The sequence below is a fragment of the Struthio camelus genome, chromosome 3 (assembly GCF_040807025.1).
Source record: "Struthio camelus isolate bStrCam1 chromosome 3, bStrCam1.hap1, whole genome shotgun sequence".
Classification (NCBI taxonomy): domain Eukaryota; kingdom Metazoa; phylum Chordata; class Aves; order Struthioniformes; family Struthionidae; genus Struthio; species Struthio camelus.
Window position 1 is genome coordinate 31066222 of NC_090944.1, and position 18838 is coordinate 31085059.

The window sequence follows — 18838 nt, forward strand, 5'->3', positions numbered from 1 at the left end:
AAACTGTTGTGCTGACAGATTGTGGCAGGTAAAACGGTCTCAACTCAGGGAATTTCATTTGTTTTAATTTATTGTCAATTAACATAAACTTTTAATTACCGATTCAGGTACTGAGAATCAGAGAAGACATAAACAATCAAGCAAACACTCAGGGAAACACCTTTCCTCCCCTTTCTCCAGGCTCGGCTTCAGCCCCGCACCTCTCCTCCCCCCTTCCCAGTCCCACTGCTGTCCCCGTAGGTTACACTCGAGTCTCCACTCCCTTGGGTGAGGCGGCTGGCGGCAGGTTGGGGCCGGAGCCTGGGGGTTTCCATCCGCTGCTCCTTGCTTCTTACGGAGCCTCTGCTCTGGCGTGGGCCCCTCCAGGGGCCACGGTCCCTCGGGGTGTCCCTGCTGCTGCATGGGTCCTCCTTGGCCGCGATCCTTCAGGGGTATCCCTGCCCCTATGTGGGTCTGCCTCGGCCACAGTCCCTCAGGGGTGTCCCTGCTCCCGCATGGCTCCCCATGGCCACAATCCCTCAGCAGCGTGCCTCCTCCAGCTTGGAGCACCTCCTTCCAAGATCACATCTCCAGACATGTCCCCCACAATATCCCCTTCTACTTCCCCTCCATCTTATTTCTCCACACGCGACTCTTCACACTTCTCCTTGTGTGTCTGCTTTCATGTCTCCTGAGCCTGCTCTCACATGTGTCCTCACAAGTCCCCTTCTGTGTCCCCTGCCCCAGCGGCTATCCCCCTCCCTAAAGACTTTTGGGCAGTGGTGCTGTGCGCTCCTTGCAGTGGCTGCCGTTGTGGCACACGGGGGCTGCTGCTGTCCCTTTCGGGGCCGGCTGGACCTCACAGTGGCCAACACAGGGCCACTCATGGTCTACCCTGCACTTACGCCCAATACACAGGTATTGTCGGGTGCTGTCAGATATTCGTGCTACCTGCAGACGTTTGCGTCCATGCTTGAAGCTCTGACTGAACTAAATACACAGCAGCCCTCCCATGCCCCTTATTCCTTCCTTTGGGGTTTCCGAATTTTCTCCAAATTGGTGTGTTCTGGTCACCAGTGCTGCTTTAGGAGCAGAATTTGTAGGTCCGTTTTTATCTAACGAAAGAGTCACAAAAGCTGTATCTTATCCTTGGACCCTATTTACCATGTGATCTCACTGAATTAAACTTTGGCCAGGTTTTAGCATTAGGCGTGTGTTTCATGCCTTCTGTCTAACTTCAGATGTTTATAATGTATCTTTCTGCATCTGAACCTGTCATCCCCTGCTTCCTCTGTTGTCAGCAGAGAAAAATATGCTCTTGAAGGGTGGTATTCATCTGACATTTTTTAGATATACTTCAGGATGAGATGAATCACACGAGTTTCTCATACTCCAAAATAAAACCACATCTAGACTGTCTATCAGTAATAGTCATTGGCCCGTCTTATTCCCGAAATCACGCCAAAGCGTTGTTTGGAAGTGTGCCGTTTACGCAGTCTGAACCTATGATGTCAACAGCTTAACTGTACGGACTGATCCCGTTCTCTAGCCTAGCTCACCCTGCTATCATAAACTCAGCCATAGGTGCCTAGCACAAGGACCACTCAGGATCCTGAACAGGCAGGGGTATTAATTTTGTTGGCTTGTGTCAGGTGCATAAGTGTCAGAGCAAGCCTGGGATTCAAATGTTTACTTGCTAGCCTTGGTCATTTTGTTGCTTGGGTTTAGGTCTGCAGAACTGCCCGCTTTTCTCGTTTGTCTGCACAGGAAGATTGGGTGCATAAGCTACCTTATTGTGATTGCCCTGAGAGAGCCAATTACTTATTTTTGAGAGGCTGCAACCCCTCATAGTTTAATATTTCAAGTAACCAGCCTGCCTTTAAGAGTGCAGTTGTTTAATTTGATGCCTTTGCTGGGATGTTAGATAGGAGGAATTCACAGACCGACAATACTGCATGCAGTGCCACTGCATCCAGTTAGTGTAACAGAAGATACAAGACATCTCCTACAGCTGGACGTTAAAAATCAGATAGTCACTCAATCCCTGGATTTTTGTGTAAATTTTATATAAAGTATTGTGCTAAATGAATAAGTGGGAAATCTCACGAGACCAGTGGAGCAGCTTAAGGCATTTCCAGAATTTCTTCCTTCCAGTTAGGTGGTTATTCATTCTTCTCAATAAGTGAAAATGTTCACTTTCAAGTTAGAATCGAATAGAGAAAAAATATTACAGCAAATTAATGAGGATAAAGTGTTCATCTAATGCTGGCTACTGCAGTCCTTGGGCAAGCAGAGTTCCAGCTAAAACATTTGATTTATGTATTTGTAATACTTAATATGGACTTATTTTGATTAATATCCTTGTTTTTATGATACTTCATGTTTATATTAGTTATAGGTGGGCTGTGAGGATATTTTTTCATGATGCATTGTAGTGCTAATTAAACTGAGTGAAACAGCACAGTGCAACAAGCTGGTTTTCTATACCACATCTTTTTCAGAGCTAGGTTAGGTATCTCTGTCCAGCACAACATTGTATTGTGTGGACTATCCAAAAGAGCTGTTTCTTCTCCAGTAAAAACAGCACAAATATTTCAGATGTGCAATCAATAACTGTACTGCTTTGTAAGAAGCGTAGCTGCCCCACATAGCTCATCTTCTCAGGCTCCATGTGAGAAAGACCTTCAGAGTGCCCTGAATGTGCATTTAAAACCTTCTTTTATACTAATTTTTGGTGTAAGCTTTACCAGGTACTGAAAAAAAATATATAAATATTAGAAATGAACGTCTACTAAATATGTGGCCTGATTATAGAAATGTTTATAGAGGGCTTATAAGGTTAAAGCAATTTAAATTAATTTCTCAATGAAAACAAAGTGTTTTGCAAAAGAGAAAAAAAAAAAAGGAAAAATAGAATGAGAAAAAATCAGGCACCGTTTAGTAGTTCCAGGAATTATTGTTATTTCATGCTCCTGAAGCTTATTTTCAGTACAAAGCACACAAAAAGATGTATGTAAAAATATTTGTGGAGACATGCACTTGTTCTGAATGTTAGAGATGTTTCCAATGTTTTACATTGATTCCCTTTAGCAAAGAGTAGTGTTCCAGGAACTTATGGATGCACAGCCCCAATTTTTCATGACTTAAAGGTTTTCAACCCTTTTGTACTTTAATATGAATGGATCTACTTCATCATTTCAAGCAACGTTCTTAGTCACTGTAGGCATCTTTCTCCCCTTGATACTGACTGATACAAGGAAGAAGCTTGAAGGCTCAAAAAATTATGACCAATCCCTGAAGATACACAAACGAACACCTGCTTGAAATAAGAGAGCACAAGTTTTAATATCAGAAAGTAAGGAGAAATAATCAGGAAAAAAAAAAAGCAGAAAAGGGCATGACGCAGGAGGGAAAGAGATGCAATATATAGAAAGGGATGCAGAAATCCTTGCATCTGTCAAGGTTAACGTTTGACTTATGTCTATATAGTGGTCTCTAGAAAGAACAGCTTTAAGGAGTTTTCAGAAATTTGGAATTACTGGATTCTGTTTGTCAAAGTGAAATATGACTCTGCCGGCATATGTCTGTGTCTAGGTCCTTCACAGTCTGCAATGTACTGACCCAATAGCCACTGGAGTCAATGGAAAGATTCCATTTTGCTCTGACAGTATCTAAAAAAGCCATTAATGGGCTCACATGTAAGATACTATTCCTCTGTTCTTGATTTCGCTGACTGCTTTGGGTTATGCTGATTTGTTCTTCTATCTCCCTTTGTTTTTTTGGTTCTGATAGTGACACTTTCTTTAGAGACTACACATTAATACCCTCAATTACTTTGATATTTTAAAAGAGTCATTATTCCAAGAAAATGTAGAATCTGCATTTGTAAACAAAAGTTCATATTTTATTCTTCAAGAAATAGACTAAAATTCCTGTCTAATCTAGCATTCTTGGATATCTCTCACATTAATCATTTTGTCATACCAAAATCTAGGATCTTAACTTTATTTTTCAAGGATTCAGAAATATCGTTAATACTAGGGCTTTTCAAGTTTTTATGAATGAGCTGAGCTGTAGATATTGACCATAGACACATTTTAAGCCCCTTGTAAATCCTAGAAAAGCATGTTAGCTTAATTTAATTTTAAAGTAGCACATTTTTCTTGTTTCTGGCAGGCTAGGAGCTAGGACATGGTCAAATACACCGATCTGGTATTATACAGTAATTCACTCCTCCATAGCTTGACTGTTTCTTTGAGCCCTGAAATATGTTTCCCAAAGAAAGGTGAATGAAGTATCAAGCCTGGAGAACTTGACAATTTTATAAAATAATTTGAAAGTTTGACATTTTTGAGGGGGTTGATAAGAAGAAATTATGGTGCCTAGGAACATAAGACAGATTTTGTGTCCCAAGCAGAGCCCAAACCTAATTGGAGTGATAAATTTAGATGATGCACATGTAAATAATTTGAGACTTTACTTAGCATCAGCTACTCTCTATGGCAGATTTTAGAGGAGAAAAACACTTCTGGAAGGTGCCTCCTTTTAAGTTCAGTTTTTAGTTATGTTGATTATGTTTATTAAATACCTATAGCAGTTTCTAACTACTATATTTCAAGCAATAAATTCGGAAATTCCACCAGACACATGAAAAACTATAAGGCTGTGAAAGCAATGTACAAAAAAATTTATCTTTCTATAATTGTACTGGGCTATAATCATAGGGAGTCACGCGGGATGGAAAAGCTGTTGTTAAATTATCCATAGCCATATGATCAAATCATGCTGTCTCATACTCCTAGAGATCTAACACGATGAAAATGTTTGAAGCCTTCTGGGCTATGTATGATGCTGCGTGAGGCCAAAAGAAATCACCAGAGACTAACAGTTCTGCTCCAGGGAAATCATTTAAATGAACTTCTTGTTCCTGGCCAACTCTTTTCTTCCTTCTGGATCTCTGCCATGCCCTTACTTTTTTAGAAATACATTGGCAGTTTGTAGCCCTAGTGCAAGAATTACCTTCATTCATAGATGTGCAAGACTGTGATGAAAGGGTTTAGGAGGTTAGTTTAATCATGTTGTCAGATAGAGGAACCTCCTTTGACCTCCTTTTGGCTCACAGAATAGTGAAAACTAAAATCAGTAAATCCACAAGCACTTTGGGAAATGTTGCCTGTATTCCAGTTTCCTTTCCTGTAAAGAGAGACAGTGCCTTCAGCATCTCGTAGGATTGTTGTAAGAAATAATGCATTAATTTCTGTTAGATGCTTTGGAAACCCTTTATCGGAAGCACAATCTAAGTTCAACACATGGACCATTATTATTCCCCTGATAATGTTTGGTAATATACTCGTTTAAGTACCATTAATTACTGTGCTACTTATGTGGCTGAATCATAATGCACTCTTATACTTTACTACTTTGTCTATAGGTAGCTATGCTTTTAATTGGATAATCAAAATAATGTTATTTCAGAGAAACATTTATCTTTACTTTCTGTAACTACATTTATGTAGGGTATTATAAGCTAAATAGTACAGCAGACTGAGTAGTGAACAGTAATAAGTTTTCTTTTTCATGTGAAGATAGCTAAGAGTTAAGTGAAAGAAATTTATAAAACAACAAAATAGAAGCAGAAAAGGATATATACACACAGACATCAGTTTCACACCATAATAAAGTTTGGAGGTGAAATTTGGACTCTTAAATTCATCTTTGACTTCAGTGTAGCAGGGTTGCACCTAGGATGCAAAGCACTATTGTTTATTAGTTCAATGCTACGTTTTTTTAAATGTCATGTGGAGTTCTACTGAAATTAAGATGTAATAAAATTATCTCAGCATCTTCCACTATAGGGAATTTAGGTTATAAGACTGTTGATGCTAAAGACTTGCCACAAATTGCATTTTGTATTGAAGTTCTTATAACACTTGATAATTTAATAAAATTAAAGAGACAAAGGTACCGATTTGTTTCATGACCATATGTGGGTGTTGTGTATTAACCAGCAGTGGGAGTAGGACTTAGAAGAGTTTTCACATATGCTTAGGAACTCTTAAAAGTGCTCTTGACTACTGTATTATCTCTAGAAGCCGATCTCCAGAACCAGATTATATTGTTATATATGACGAGTACATATTCTTTTGTTTTGTTTTTGGCTGAGGCCTTCAAACTATTTGTATTAGGCACCTGTCTGTACTTTCAGATTACTTAGAATCTCAAGAGCAAGTCTGCAGAAAGACTGTGCTAAGTGGGTTGTAAGCATAAATGCATATGCATCTGTATGATCCTCTAAAGGATTGTCTTGTATCCTATATCTGTGTCTGCTTTTGAAATGTTTGCTTAAATAAGCTGATATTTAAGAGGAAAAGTGAAGGCTCACATCATATTGAACCATTACTGGATTTTTCAGTTTTTTGTTTGTAGCATTTGACAGCTGCAAGAAATTGCATAAGAGAAAAAAAATCAAAGACTGGAGTATCAAAATCTTCACTTATAAGCTACCCTTATTTCATAGTCACTTCTTTTTAATAACCAAAACTTGGAGTGCCCGATCCATCAGAACAAATAACAGAGTATATAAAAACCTATAGGTTGCACCTGGAGATACTTGTTTTATCAGGGATAACACAGAATGGTTGAATAAATGTCTTTTAATTTGGACAGAAGCATGAATGGAAAAAACTGCCTAATAGAGAAAACTGCACAAGTATGGCAATGGACATAATACATCCAGACAAATGTTAACGCAAGCTCAAGTAGTATGAAATACTTATTCATAAACTATCTAGTGATATAAAAAATAGGCTTGATTTCAGCATGTTCATGTTCTTTTTATCTGTGCTGCTTATTATTTATGTTTATGAATAGTAAACTTGGGATCCTGTAACTGAGATTCGTTTAAGAAAACAAAATTCAGTTTGTGATAAGACAGTAACTCTTTCCATGGAGAAAGGATGCATGAAGGTTAAGATGGCCAACTGAGAAACTGCAGAAATAGAAGGAGATCCATGTAACTTGAATGACTAACCACAAAGTTTAACATACAAATTCCAAATAGCAAATAATAAACTGAACACTTGAATGTATCCATTAAATGTATTTGAGTAAATTTGCATAATGAGTAACTTTATAAAATTGTAGAGCTGCTAGCAGATAATTTTGCAAACAAGAAGCCTCTTGCATTCACCTCATAAATTGCTCAAAGCAACCAGTTTTAATACAGCAAATCAAATCTCATAAATGATAAGTAAGACTTTTCATTGAGTTTACAAGAAAAAAATAGTTCAGTTTTGCAATATACTTGGATTTTGCAAGTCAGTCTTTTAATTAGATATAACATAGGTTTTATGTGTTCTCCTGACAGACCAGCAGTACTCATGGTCGCCTTCTCAGCACTTCAATGAAGAAAGATACTCTCCTGCTTCGAGGAATATGAAAGGATTATCTGGTAGTCGCAACCAACCACAGTTATGTTCAGCTCATACTTGTGGCTTAGCATCCCCTGAAGACTGTGAACACACCCACGACCATATCCACCATGGGCAGGAGCCGAGGCCATCCTATCTTCTCAGCCCCACAGAGAGTTGTCCGATGGACCACCATCGTTGCTCGCCACGCAGCTCCATCCATTCTGAATGCATGATGATGCCCATGGTAATGGGCGATCACATGTCAAGTAGCACTTTCCCCAGAATGCACTACAGCTCACATTACGACACAAGAGACGACTGCGCCATGTCTCACGGTAATCCCAAGATTAACCGCATTCCTGCAAATCTTTTGGACCAATTTGAGAAACAACTTCCTCTTCATCGGGATGGGTTTCACACTTTACAGTATCAGAGAACCTCAACAGCTGCAGAACAACGCAGTGAGAGCCCAGGAAGAATACGCCATCTCGTTCATTCAGTCCAGAAACTTTTTACTAAATCTCATTCTCTGGAAGGATCCTCCAAGGGAAACGTTAATGGGACAAAGGGAGACAGTCGAGGGGATGATCATCATCATGGGCACCATTCCAAGCATAGCAAAAGGAGTAAAAGTAAAGAGCGAAAACCAGAGAGCAAGCATAAATCTGGAATGAGCAGCTGGTGGAGCTCTGATGATAATTTGGACAGTGATAGCACTTACCGAACCCCTAGTGTGGTAAATAGGCACCATGCAGATCATATATCTCATTGCTACCCTGAAGCACTCCAGGGGCATTTTGGGGATCTCTCATTGAAGACTTCCAAAAGTAACAATGATGTGAAATGTTCAGCTTGTGAAGGGCTAGCAATGACCCCTGATGGTAAATATATGAAAAGGAGTTCTTGGTCCACGCTTACAGTAAGTCAGGCTAAAGAAGCTTATCGCAAATCATCACTTAACTTAGATAAGCCTCTGGTTCATCAGGAAATCAAACCTTCCTTGAGGCCATGCCATTACCTTCAGGTAAGAGGAAGATTTTCTTAGTATTTTTAATTGAAAAAGCTTTATAATTTATGCTGTAAAGTCATTGTAAAAAATGCAGGGGTCATCTGAATATCTCTCTTAAAGAAAACCAGGACTGCTTCATAAAATGCAGCTATTCCATAGTCTTTGTTTATGGGGCAAAGATTAAAAACTAAATGAGGCTTATGTAGTATAAATTAGTTTAAGGTCAGTGAGTGTGTTTTCACCTTTTGAGTTTGCACTAAAAATCCCGATAAAATCTATATCTCAGATTACAAAAGGGGCAGTTCTCCCAGCAGTTTGGGGCTAGAAAAAATGTATCAAATACGACCATAAATTGAAGATGTTAGGAACAGACTGTCCGGAAACCTATTTTTGTGTTCTTTTATTTTGTCTCTAGGTTATATTAGGTAACAGGAGAATAGATTTACTTGTGTACTCAGTTGCTTTGTCTTGATGACAATTACTCATAAATTTCATTTTAGTGACTGGGTCACCTAAAATCATATTGAACTGAGCCTCTCTTGAGCCTCTCATTGAGTTCACTGAGCTATTCTTGTTAAAAGTTACATCGGTACCTCAGGGAGATTAATATTTCAGGTCTGATAATCAGACTATTTGGGGTGTTGTTCTGTGGTCTTGTTTTCTTTAGCAGCAACTTCTTCTAAAGACACTCCCATCTTCACCTACATTTAAACTCTTACAGGTGCTACCATTTGCCACCCCAAAGTCATGCTGGTAAAGCCTTTTATGATGCTATACTGTGCTCTGGATCTTGAAGTGATATGGGTATAAAAAATAGCTTCCAAAATATTTCTTTTTAGACATTTACATCACTTATGTGATCTACTTCCAGCACAGTCCCATGGTAACTTGCATCAGCACATTAGGGTGTACAGAGAGCTGCAGTGCAAGCAGAGCAGAAAGGAAGGAGTAGCTGGGAGGATAACTGCTCCAGCTGGCATTGCCACTGGGAAGAACATAATATATAAGCATTCCCTTAGGAATTTCCACAGAGTACAGCCTGCAAAGCCCACATTATTCTCAGTACCCTCTCTTCCATTCTTTTGTAATAAACTTCACCTTCTGTAGAACTTCCCAGATTCTCACATTAACGTGCAGATCTCCACTTTAGATTTAGATATTTAGAGATCTTCCATTCCTGTGGGCTCTGTAGAAGCCAACAGACACAGAATAACAACTGTTCTACTTCAGTGCAGAGCTCTCTTCCTCTCTGAGCAATATAGGACCAATGGTAATGAGTCACAGATGAAGAGCTGAATATTTTCAAATACGTATACAGCCATCAAGGATCAATCTTCCCTACTGTAATACGGGAACATTCCTCATTTCAGAAAAGGGAAAATAAAGAAGCTGCAACCCTCCTAGCATTACCATGCAAACTGATTCCAATTTTAGGCTAACAGTCATAGTGTTTTATCATATTCAAGTACCGTTCTCATATATGAAAAAGAGCTTGCATTTTCCTGGAAGTATTGATCTAATACAGTGAGCCAGAGCTGGAAGTCCTTCCAGTGTAGAGTTCCACCCATGCTTGTGTTCTAAAATCAGGGATATTGCTCTTACAGTAAAGAGAAGTTTAGTTATTGCTAGCTTCTTCCTTACCATGACACACTTGTATACAGAGAACTCTCAGACCTTTACACCTCTGCTCAGTTTTGTGCTTTCTTCCCTGTCACATTTCCTTGTTTCTTCTTCTTCTATCTTTACATCTCCTTTTTCTTAGCAGAAGCCACCAGTTTTTACTTTTCATGGTCCTCCCTTTTACACCCCAGTTATACCAGTGTCCCCAAGGGAATATGAAACACTGAGTTCACAAACTGACTTGGTTATCAGTAAGCTTTAGGCTAAGAACCCCATAGGGAGTCCAAGGCCTAGGCAACAGGAAAGTACATTTCTTTCAGAAATCTTTATTTTAGGCTTTTAGTGAATTTGGGATCACAGAATCACAGACTTACAGAATGGTTGAGGTTGGAAGGACCTCTGGAGATCATCTAGTCCAACCCTCCTGCTCAAGCAAGGTCCTCTAGAGCATATTTCCCAGGATCGCGTCCAGACGGGTTTTGAATATCTCCAGCAAAGCAGACTCCACTACCTCTCTGGGCAACCTGTGCCCGTGCTCTGTCACCCTCCCAGGAAAGAAGCTTTTCCTCAGGTTCCGATGGAACTGCCTGTGGTTCGGTTTGGGCCCATTGCCTCTCGTCCTGTCGCTGGGCACCACGGAGAAGAGCCGGGCCCAATCGTCCTCTTGACACCCTCCCTTCAGATTCTTGGACACGTTGATGAGATCGTCTCTCTCAGTCTTCTCTTCTCCAGGCTGAACAGGCCCAGCTCTCGCAGCCTTTCTTCATAACAGAGATGCTCCAGTCCCCTCATCATCTTTGGAGCCCTCCGCTGGACTCTCTCCAGCAGTGCCATGTCTCTCTTGTCCTGGGGAGCCCAGAATTGGACACAGTACTCCAGACGAGGCCTCCCCAGGGCTGAGGAGAGGGGCAGGATCACCTCCCTCCACCTGCTGGCAACACTCTGCCTAATGCACCCCAGGATACCATTGGCCTTCCTGGCCACAAGGGCACACTGCTGGCTCATGCTTAACTTCTTGTCCACCAGGACTGCCAGGTCCTTCTCGGCAGAGCTACTTTCCCCAGGGTCAACCCCCAGCCTGTACTGGTGCAGGGGATTATTCCTGCCTAGGTGCAGGGCCCTGCACTTGCCTTTGTTGAACTTCAGCAGGTTCCTCTCCGCCCACCTCTCCAGCCTCTCCGGGTCCCTCTGAAGGGCAGCACAGTCTTCTGGTGTGCTAGTTACTAAACTCCCCCCAGTTTAGTATCATCAGCAAACTTGCTGAGGGTGCACTCTGTCCCTTCCTCCAGGTCATTGATGACTATATTGAACAAGACTGGACCCAGGACTGACCCCTGGGGGACACCACTAGCCACAGGCCTCCAACTCGACTCTGCGCCATTCACCACAACCCTCTGCGCTCGGCCATCCAGCCAGTTCTCCATCCACCTCACTGTCCGCTCATCCAAACCACACTTCCTGAGCTTACCTAGGAGGATGTGATGGGAGACAGTGTCCAAAGCCTTGCTGAAGTCCAGGGAGACAACATCCACTGCTCTGCCCTCATCTACCCAGCCAGTCATTCCAGCAGAGAAGGCTATCAGATTGGTCAAGCATGATTTCCCTTTGGTGAATCCATGCTGACTACTCCTGATCACCTTCTTGTCCTCCAGATGCTTAGTGAGGACCTCCAGGAGGAGCTGTTCCCTCACCTTTCCAGGGATGGAGGTGAGGCTGACAGGCCTGTAGTTTCCTGGCTCCTCCTTCTTGCCCTTTTGGAAGACTGAGGTGTCATTGGCTTTCTTCCAGTCCTCAGGCACCTCTCCTGATCTCCAGGACCTTTCCAAGATGATGGAGAGGGGCCTAGCGATAACATCCGCCAGCTCCCTCAGCACTCGTGGGTGCATCCCATCGGGGCCCATGGATTTATGGATGTCAAGTTTGGACAAAAGATCTCTAACCTGATCCTCCTCAACCAAAGGAGGATTTTCCTTTCTCCAGACTTCCTCTCTTGTCCCCAGGGTCTGGACTTCCTGAGGACTAGCCTTAGCAGTGAAGACTGAAGCAAAAGCCGCATTCAATATCTCTGCCTTCTGTATATCCTTTGTTACCAGGGCACCCGCCCCATTCAGCAGCAGGCCCACATTTTCCCTAGTCTTCCTTTTGCTCTTGATGTATTTGAAGAACCCCTTCTTGTTGTCCTTGACATCCCTTGCCAGATTTAATTCCAGCTGGGCCTTAGTCTTCCTTGTCGCATCCCTGCACACTCTGACAACGTCCCTGTATTCCTCCCAAGTGGCCTGTCCCCTTTTCCACATTCTGTACACTTCCTTCTTCTGCTGGAGTTTTGTCAGGAGTTCCTTGCTCATCCATGCAGGTCTCCTGCCCGCTTTGCTGGACTTCTTACTCAGAGGGATGCACTGTTCCTGAGCCTGGAGGAAGTGACGCTTGAATATGAACCAGCTCTCTTGGACCCCTCTTCCTTCTAGGGCCCTACCCCATGAGATTCCCCTAAGTAGGTCCCTGAAGAGGCCAAAGTTAGCTTTCCTGAAGTCCAGGACTGCGATCCTACTTATTGCCCTGCTCCCTCCTCATAGGATCCTGAACTCCACCATCTCATGGTCACTGCAGCCAAGGCTGCCCCCAACCTTCACATCTCCAACTAGACCTTCTTTGTTCGTTAGTACAAGGTCTAGCATTGCACCTCTCCTCGTTGGCGTCTCCACCACCTGAGTCAAGAAATTATCATCAATGCTTTGCAGGAACCTCTTTGACTGTTTGTGCCTAGCTGTGCTGTCTTGCCAACAGATGTCAGGGTGGTTGAAGTCTCCCATGAGAACCAGGGCCTGTGATCATGAGGCTACGTCCAGCTGTCTGTAGAAGGCCTCATCGACTACTTCCTCCTGATCAGGTGGCCTGTAGTAAACCCCCACAACAGTGTCGCCCATTTTAGCCTGCCCTTTAATCCTTACCCATAGGCTCTCCACTTGCTCTTCATCCACCCCGAGGCAGAGCTCCACACATTCTAGTTGCTCCCTCACATAAAGAGCAACTCCACCACCTCGCCTTCCTGGCCTGTCTTGACTAAAAAGCACGTAGCCATCCATGACAGCATTCCAGTCATGTGAGCTATCCCACCATGTCTCTGTCACTGCAATGAGATCATGGCCCTGCGACTGCACACAGATCTCTAACTCTTCCTGTTTATTCCCCATGCTGCGTGCATTGGTGTACAGGCATTTCAGAGAGCCAGTCAAGCACGCAGGCTTCCCAGGAGAGGTGCAAGAGGATCCTCCATAGCCATGTCCCATGCTGTCTCCCCTGGCTGCATGCACCCGCTGGAGGCATCCTGACTTGAGTGGTGTTAAAAGTGAATGACTGAAAGGAAGTTTCACCTAGTGATTAGGGTTCCAGCTTAAAACCTAGGAGATACAAATTTTAAGCTTTTATACCATTGACTGCCTCTGCGATCTTCCTTTTTAAGCCTCTTTAAAAATGGGATAGTAGCAGTTCTCTAATTCATGGAGATGCTACAATGTGAATATGTTAAGACTTAAGTACTCAGTTACTACAATAAAGAATGTGTAGCAGTGTCCAAAGCAATAATACCAGCAATTCTGTGTTAGGCATATTCTTATTACAAATATTTTAAGGGAAATATAGCTTCTGTAGAATCTGAGCATGGACATCCTTCAGATTGAGAGGCTGGCTTGTTCACTAGCCCAAGATCAGCAAACAGATGAAGGACCTTGTTCTGCCAGTATCAAAACTAAAGACATAGTTTTGAAACATCTACTCTGAGGGATGCTGTGCTGTGACCCTGTAATCATTGAGACCAGATATGTGAGATATGTTATTATCTCTGCTGTGAACTTTCTATCTGACCCAGCAAATGTAATTTGTTAATCACTGCACACTTCAATTACTCACTCAGCAAAACTGAGGAAGGATATTTAACTTTTTTTACAGCAGTAAAAGAAGCATCAGTAAATAATGATTAGATGAAAGTAATCACTAAGTCCAGAAAGTGCAAAAGGTAGAGAAAGGGTCCCTAGCCAGGAGAGTTTACTGCTTTGCTCCAGAATATCTGGAAATGGAAGTATTCAGGGGATTATGAAGTTGATTATGCAGCAGCATATTTCCCTGAGGTACACAAATGAACAGATTAGCATAAAACCCTAGCATAAGTCTCTTTGTAGGATCTCTGTGTTTATAGCATTACAACACGTGATATTAAAAGGCGTTTCTCCTGAGTGATGGTATTTCCGTGTTAGCTCTACATTTTTAGATCCTTTTTAAAGCAAAAGTGTGAAATTATAGTCGTTCAAAGTTTTTATATGTTTACACATACCCCAGCACAGTAAAAATTAGTATGTTCAATGCTTTATATATTAGTATTATAAATTAATATTTTATATATATATATATATATATATATATATTACTCTGCTACCTATACATAAGGACTCACTGGGCCTGAATCTGTGTTCCACTCACTGGTCCCACTCTTGATAATTTTTCTTTCAACGTATAAGTTATTGCTATTCCTGTTTTCCACTGGAGAGCTGTGGTGTATAAGAATCCCAAACTGGAGGTGCATCGCAATGCTTTAGGCCTGTGCTTGAAACCATGTTTTCCGCATCTTGCTTCTGGACTTCCATTTTGTCTTGCATAGTAAACCCTCAGCTGCTTTTTCCTTAAAATTGAAACTTTGAAGAGCATGCAAAGAAAATAGCTATTTACAAAATGAGCTTCTCCAAAATTCATAGATGATTGAAAAAAAGGAGATGACAAAAGAGGACTTGAAGGCATGTGTGCATTATATGCTTAAGTCATGTCCTACAGTTGAAACCAGGTAATTTTTAACCTGTGAAAGCTCCAAGCTTAGTCTCTGGCTACTCTCTTAGGGCTTCAAACTTCCCTGCTCCCTTGGGGTCAGTGTAGCAAGGGAGGTCCTTGCACAGAAGTGCGCAGTTGCAAGTTACAGGTAATTCAGTCAGATGCCTAGCTGCCATATTGATCTCCAACACCACCCTTTCATTTGCCTTGTTCCAGCATGGATGGTCATCTAGTCCTAAAGTGGATAGTTTCAGAGAAGAACTAATTCGTAGAAAATAAAGCTGTATAAGATAGCGATTATTTTTCTTATCTAAAGCTACCAGCTCTCACTACTAGATCAGATTTGCATCACTCCTGCTACAGTGGAGGTGTGGGAACATGCAGATGGAAGGGGGATGGAAAGAGTGGGGCAGACCCTTTGGGCTCCAGCTTAGCTGTAATGTGAACCCATGCCATTCTGCTATCACAACAATTAGCAGAGAGCAGTTGCTTTGTAACTGTACACTAATAGCATTCTGTGAATGATTAGCAAGTTTTTATCCATGGGCCTGTAATTTCTATTTTGAAGGCAGACAAATGCATCTCTGGACATCAAACACTTCTGACATCTAACTCAGCAGGCAGATGTACATGTGTAGATCACACATACAGAGTAAGCATACATTTATATAGCTTTAGTTATAATGCCATGCTTTCCATGTCATTTTACTTTTCCATATAAAATATGTTAAGAAAAAGACAAATGAGTTATGTGATCTCTTTTATCTTTCCCAGTTGTTTTGGCTAATTAGGTTTAATGCATATACAGTGCAATGACTGTTTGATTAATTTTACTTTGACATGAATGCTTGTGAGGAGCAAAGTTTTCCAAGAGGAAAAATGGATATGAACTAGGTAGGTGTACTAAAATTATGACTATGAAAGCATCACTTACAGCTTCCAGGACTGAAATATCTTTGAATGCTACTTAAAGAAAAGTGATTCAGACAATAAAGCCAAAAGACAGGCAAGAACATAGCACTCACCATCACTAAAGTTCTGGAGCACAGTGCTATGTGTCACTGATTAATATTCCTCCTTCAACCATTCAACAGCCTGTGAAGCAGCAAGCAATCGAGGTAGACATACTACAAGGTACAGTGAATGAGTCAGCACTAAAGAAGAAAATAGCATGCTATTCTAAAAATGGCTTCAGCCCCCTCCTGTCTTCCTAGTGCATTTAAGTACTGGCGTCATCCGTTACAGCATCGGCGGTGCTAAGCATGTAGGTAATAATGTCAGCTGTGTACTCTACTGAATAAAAGAAAAGCACAAGAGTTGATCTCTTAAAAAGAAAAAGAAAAAAACAGTAGCATCAACAACGCTCTATGCTAGTTTAAGTTATGCCAGCATGGAGAAGAGCTTTGAGGACAAGCTATTGGAGAAATAGGCATAAATCCTCACTTGGCGTATTTCCAGGAACTCTCCTGGGGACATGACAGAATCTAGACTGTTGCCTAAGAAGGTGTTCTACTGCTTTACAAGGATGGATTTCAACCCAGTGCACCGTCCTCAGCACTTCATCTTTGTGAAACTGGATTATATCTGTTGGTTGGCAAAATAAGCATGTGTGAACCACAGAAAGTACATCCATTACTCCACCAACCGACATATCCTGTTGAGTTAGGTAGCACTAGTAGAGTTTTGGTACTGGCATGTGTGACCAGGTGAGTTGGTCACTATCACCCACACTGCCTTCACAATGATTTAGGTCACCACCACAGAATCGCCACTCACAGTCATCGCTCCAGAATTAATTGAGCTGTTTCTAGGGCAGGAAAAGCTAGTTTAGGTCAAAGGATAATCTGCACCTGAAGTCAGCGTGGACACATGCTGTACTGTTTTCATTTCTACAGCCCAGTCCTATAAGGCTATCTCAGCTGGTCCTTTGCCCTCCCAAAGTCAGGAGTGGAGCATGTGCAAGAGAGGCTTATAATGCCCAGTCACTAAGGGGCTGCCAGGAATGAGGATGTTGGGGCTATAGTGACCATACGCTCCTGTATGCTGCTGGCTTGCTGCCTAGGGCAGACCTGGCTCCTCTCTAGAGCTGCCAGTACCATTTGGCCTGCAAGAACGTGAGTGTAGAAAATTGTGAAGCATTCAGAAGTGTTGCTTAGATTTTTTCCATCTGGTTTTGGCAGTCTCACAGTCCTGTGTTTAAGGGCTTCTTTTTAAAGTGGAATTGCGTCTGTGTTTAAATGGCTGTATGTCTGTATAGACAAGGTCCCTGGTAATTCTGACGGGAGAATGGATCTTTTCAAAAGTAGTGCAATGATCTAGTAGCTAGATGGGACAAAAGTATTCATTTCACTCTGCAAGCGAAATAATTTGAGTCATTTGGAATTAACTGTTCAAAACTGTCATTCATTAGTTAAAATGAGAAAAATGGATGACAGGCAAATATATATGTTTATATATCCTTTAAAATTATTTTAAATATGTTTCGAAGATGAGCACTATTTTTTCAGTATCAGTTTTATAAAAAGCAGAAAGTAAGTGATCTCATTTCCTGCTTGGATTAAATAAGACACTGTTTATTGCTGATCTTCATTTAGATCAGGACTAGGGATGTCACCTTTTATGTCTTCTTCCCTCTCTAGCCTTATTACAGTTCTGTGATGGTGGGGTCCTTGCTACGTCTATAGACTGTGGTTTTGGAAATGCTGTGTGCTGCAAGGATGCAGGGAGTACTTCTCATTTCCTTCTTTTAAGGGTATTTTTGCCTTTCACTCCATACTTCTGTGCAGAAGAACGTTCTAGGGCGGGCCTTGCCCCACTCATGTGAGTAATGAATGCTAAGGTGACAACTCCGAATTTCCCTTAATTTCAAAAGTGGTAAAGGCAAAGATATTTCCCAAGGGACCTATAGGTGATTTTAAGTGACAGATCGTACAATGAAGAGCATCCAGGCTCAATGGGCTGATGATTCTTTGTCTTTCCTTTTCAGAATGTGGATAGAAATAATAAGGGTGAATATAATAGTAAGGCAGGAAAGGAGAACCTACCAGGTGGATTCACAAAGTGAGAGCTCTGTGCCAATGAATGAAAAGATATCCATCCAGTGATTAGAATCCACAGTCTTTAAAGTGAAAAGCTCAGTCAGAAGGTCTTAATCAAACTGAAGCTGTTTGAAGATAGCGTTGCCCTATGGCATGGTCCACAGGACCCAGGCTCTTGGCTTCCAAAGACACACCAAATCTAATGCGCCAGAATCAGGATTCCTCTGCTATTTGGTCAGATCTATTCACAACTCATGATCCAGTTCCTATCTTATTTTCTCAGCTGCCAGGCACTTTTTAAAGGCATATTTGTGCACCTGTAACATCACCAAGGGCGATGCAGGAAATCCGAGCGCCTGGCTTGGCAGAGCATAGCAGTCCACCTTCCTCTGCAAGTGGCCCAGCATGAATCCGGTGAGCCAGGCCCACACAGAGCAAGCCGTGTGCATGTGTTCGGCAGTGCCCGCACTGTGCTTGGGCGACTGCCTTTGGGAGCGCTCAGATTTGAGGCAGTGAAGCCCCGGAGACACTTGGGCTCATAACCCAGTGTGTGTGGAGGCGCATGTCTCATGCACTCAGTGAGTCTTGTGCACTTTCCACAACTTAATGTGTATTTCAGCATGTAAAAAATTACTTCTTTTCTCCAGTGATCAAGGCCATGTGCCTGAAATTATTGAGAAGGTCGTGTGCTCACAGGTATTTTCTATCAGGTAAGACAGGCTCAGAGCTTGGAAATAAAAGCAAAGGAGCCTTCTGCTATGCTTGGCAGCAATCAAGAATTTTCTCTACTGGCAGCAGCAGATTTTTTCCTTAATATACCTTTTCTTTTTTCCTTTTTCTGCAAGCTTGTTTTGTCTTCTGGGGTTTGCATGTAGGACACACAGAACAGGTCTCCCAATAGGATCCACAGAACTGGCTGACTTCAAGTGTTTTAACCTGATGCAAGTGTCTGGAGATGAATA

The 18838-nt window shown here is 41.9% G+C and overlaps 1 protein-coding gene across 17 annotated transcripts in view; it reads left to right on the plus strand.

Moving 5' to 3' along the window:
* Positions 1–18838, plus strand: part of DLGAP2 (DLG associated protein 2) — a 465625-nt gene that overhangs the window by 361589 nt on the left and 85198 nt on the right. For all 17 annotated transcript variants that reach the window (XM_068937311.1, XM_068937314.1, XM_068937312.1 and 14 more), the window contains one exon: positions 7346–8415. In XM_068937311.1, the coding sequence (XP_068793412.1) occupies positions 7346–8415 (1070 nt within the window). The remainder of the gene's footprint in view (positions 1–7345; positions 8416–18838) is intronic.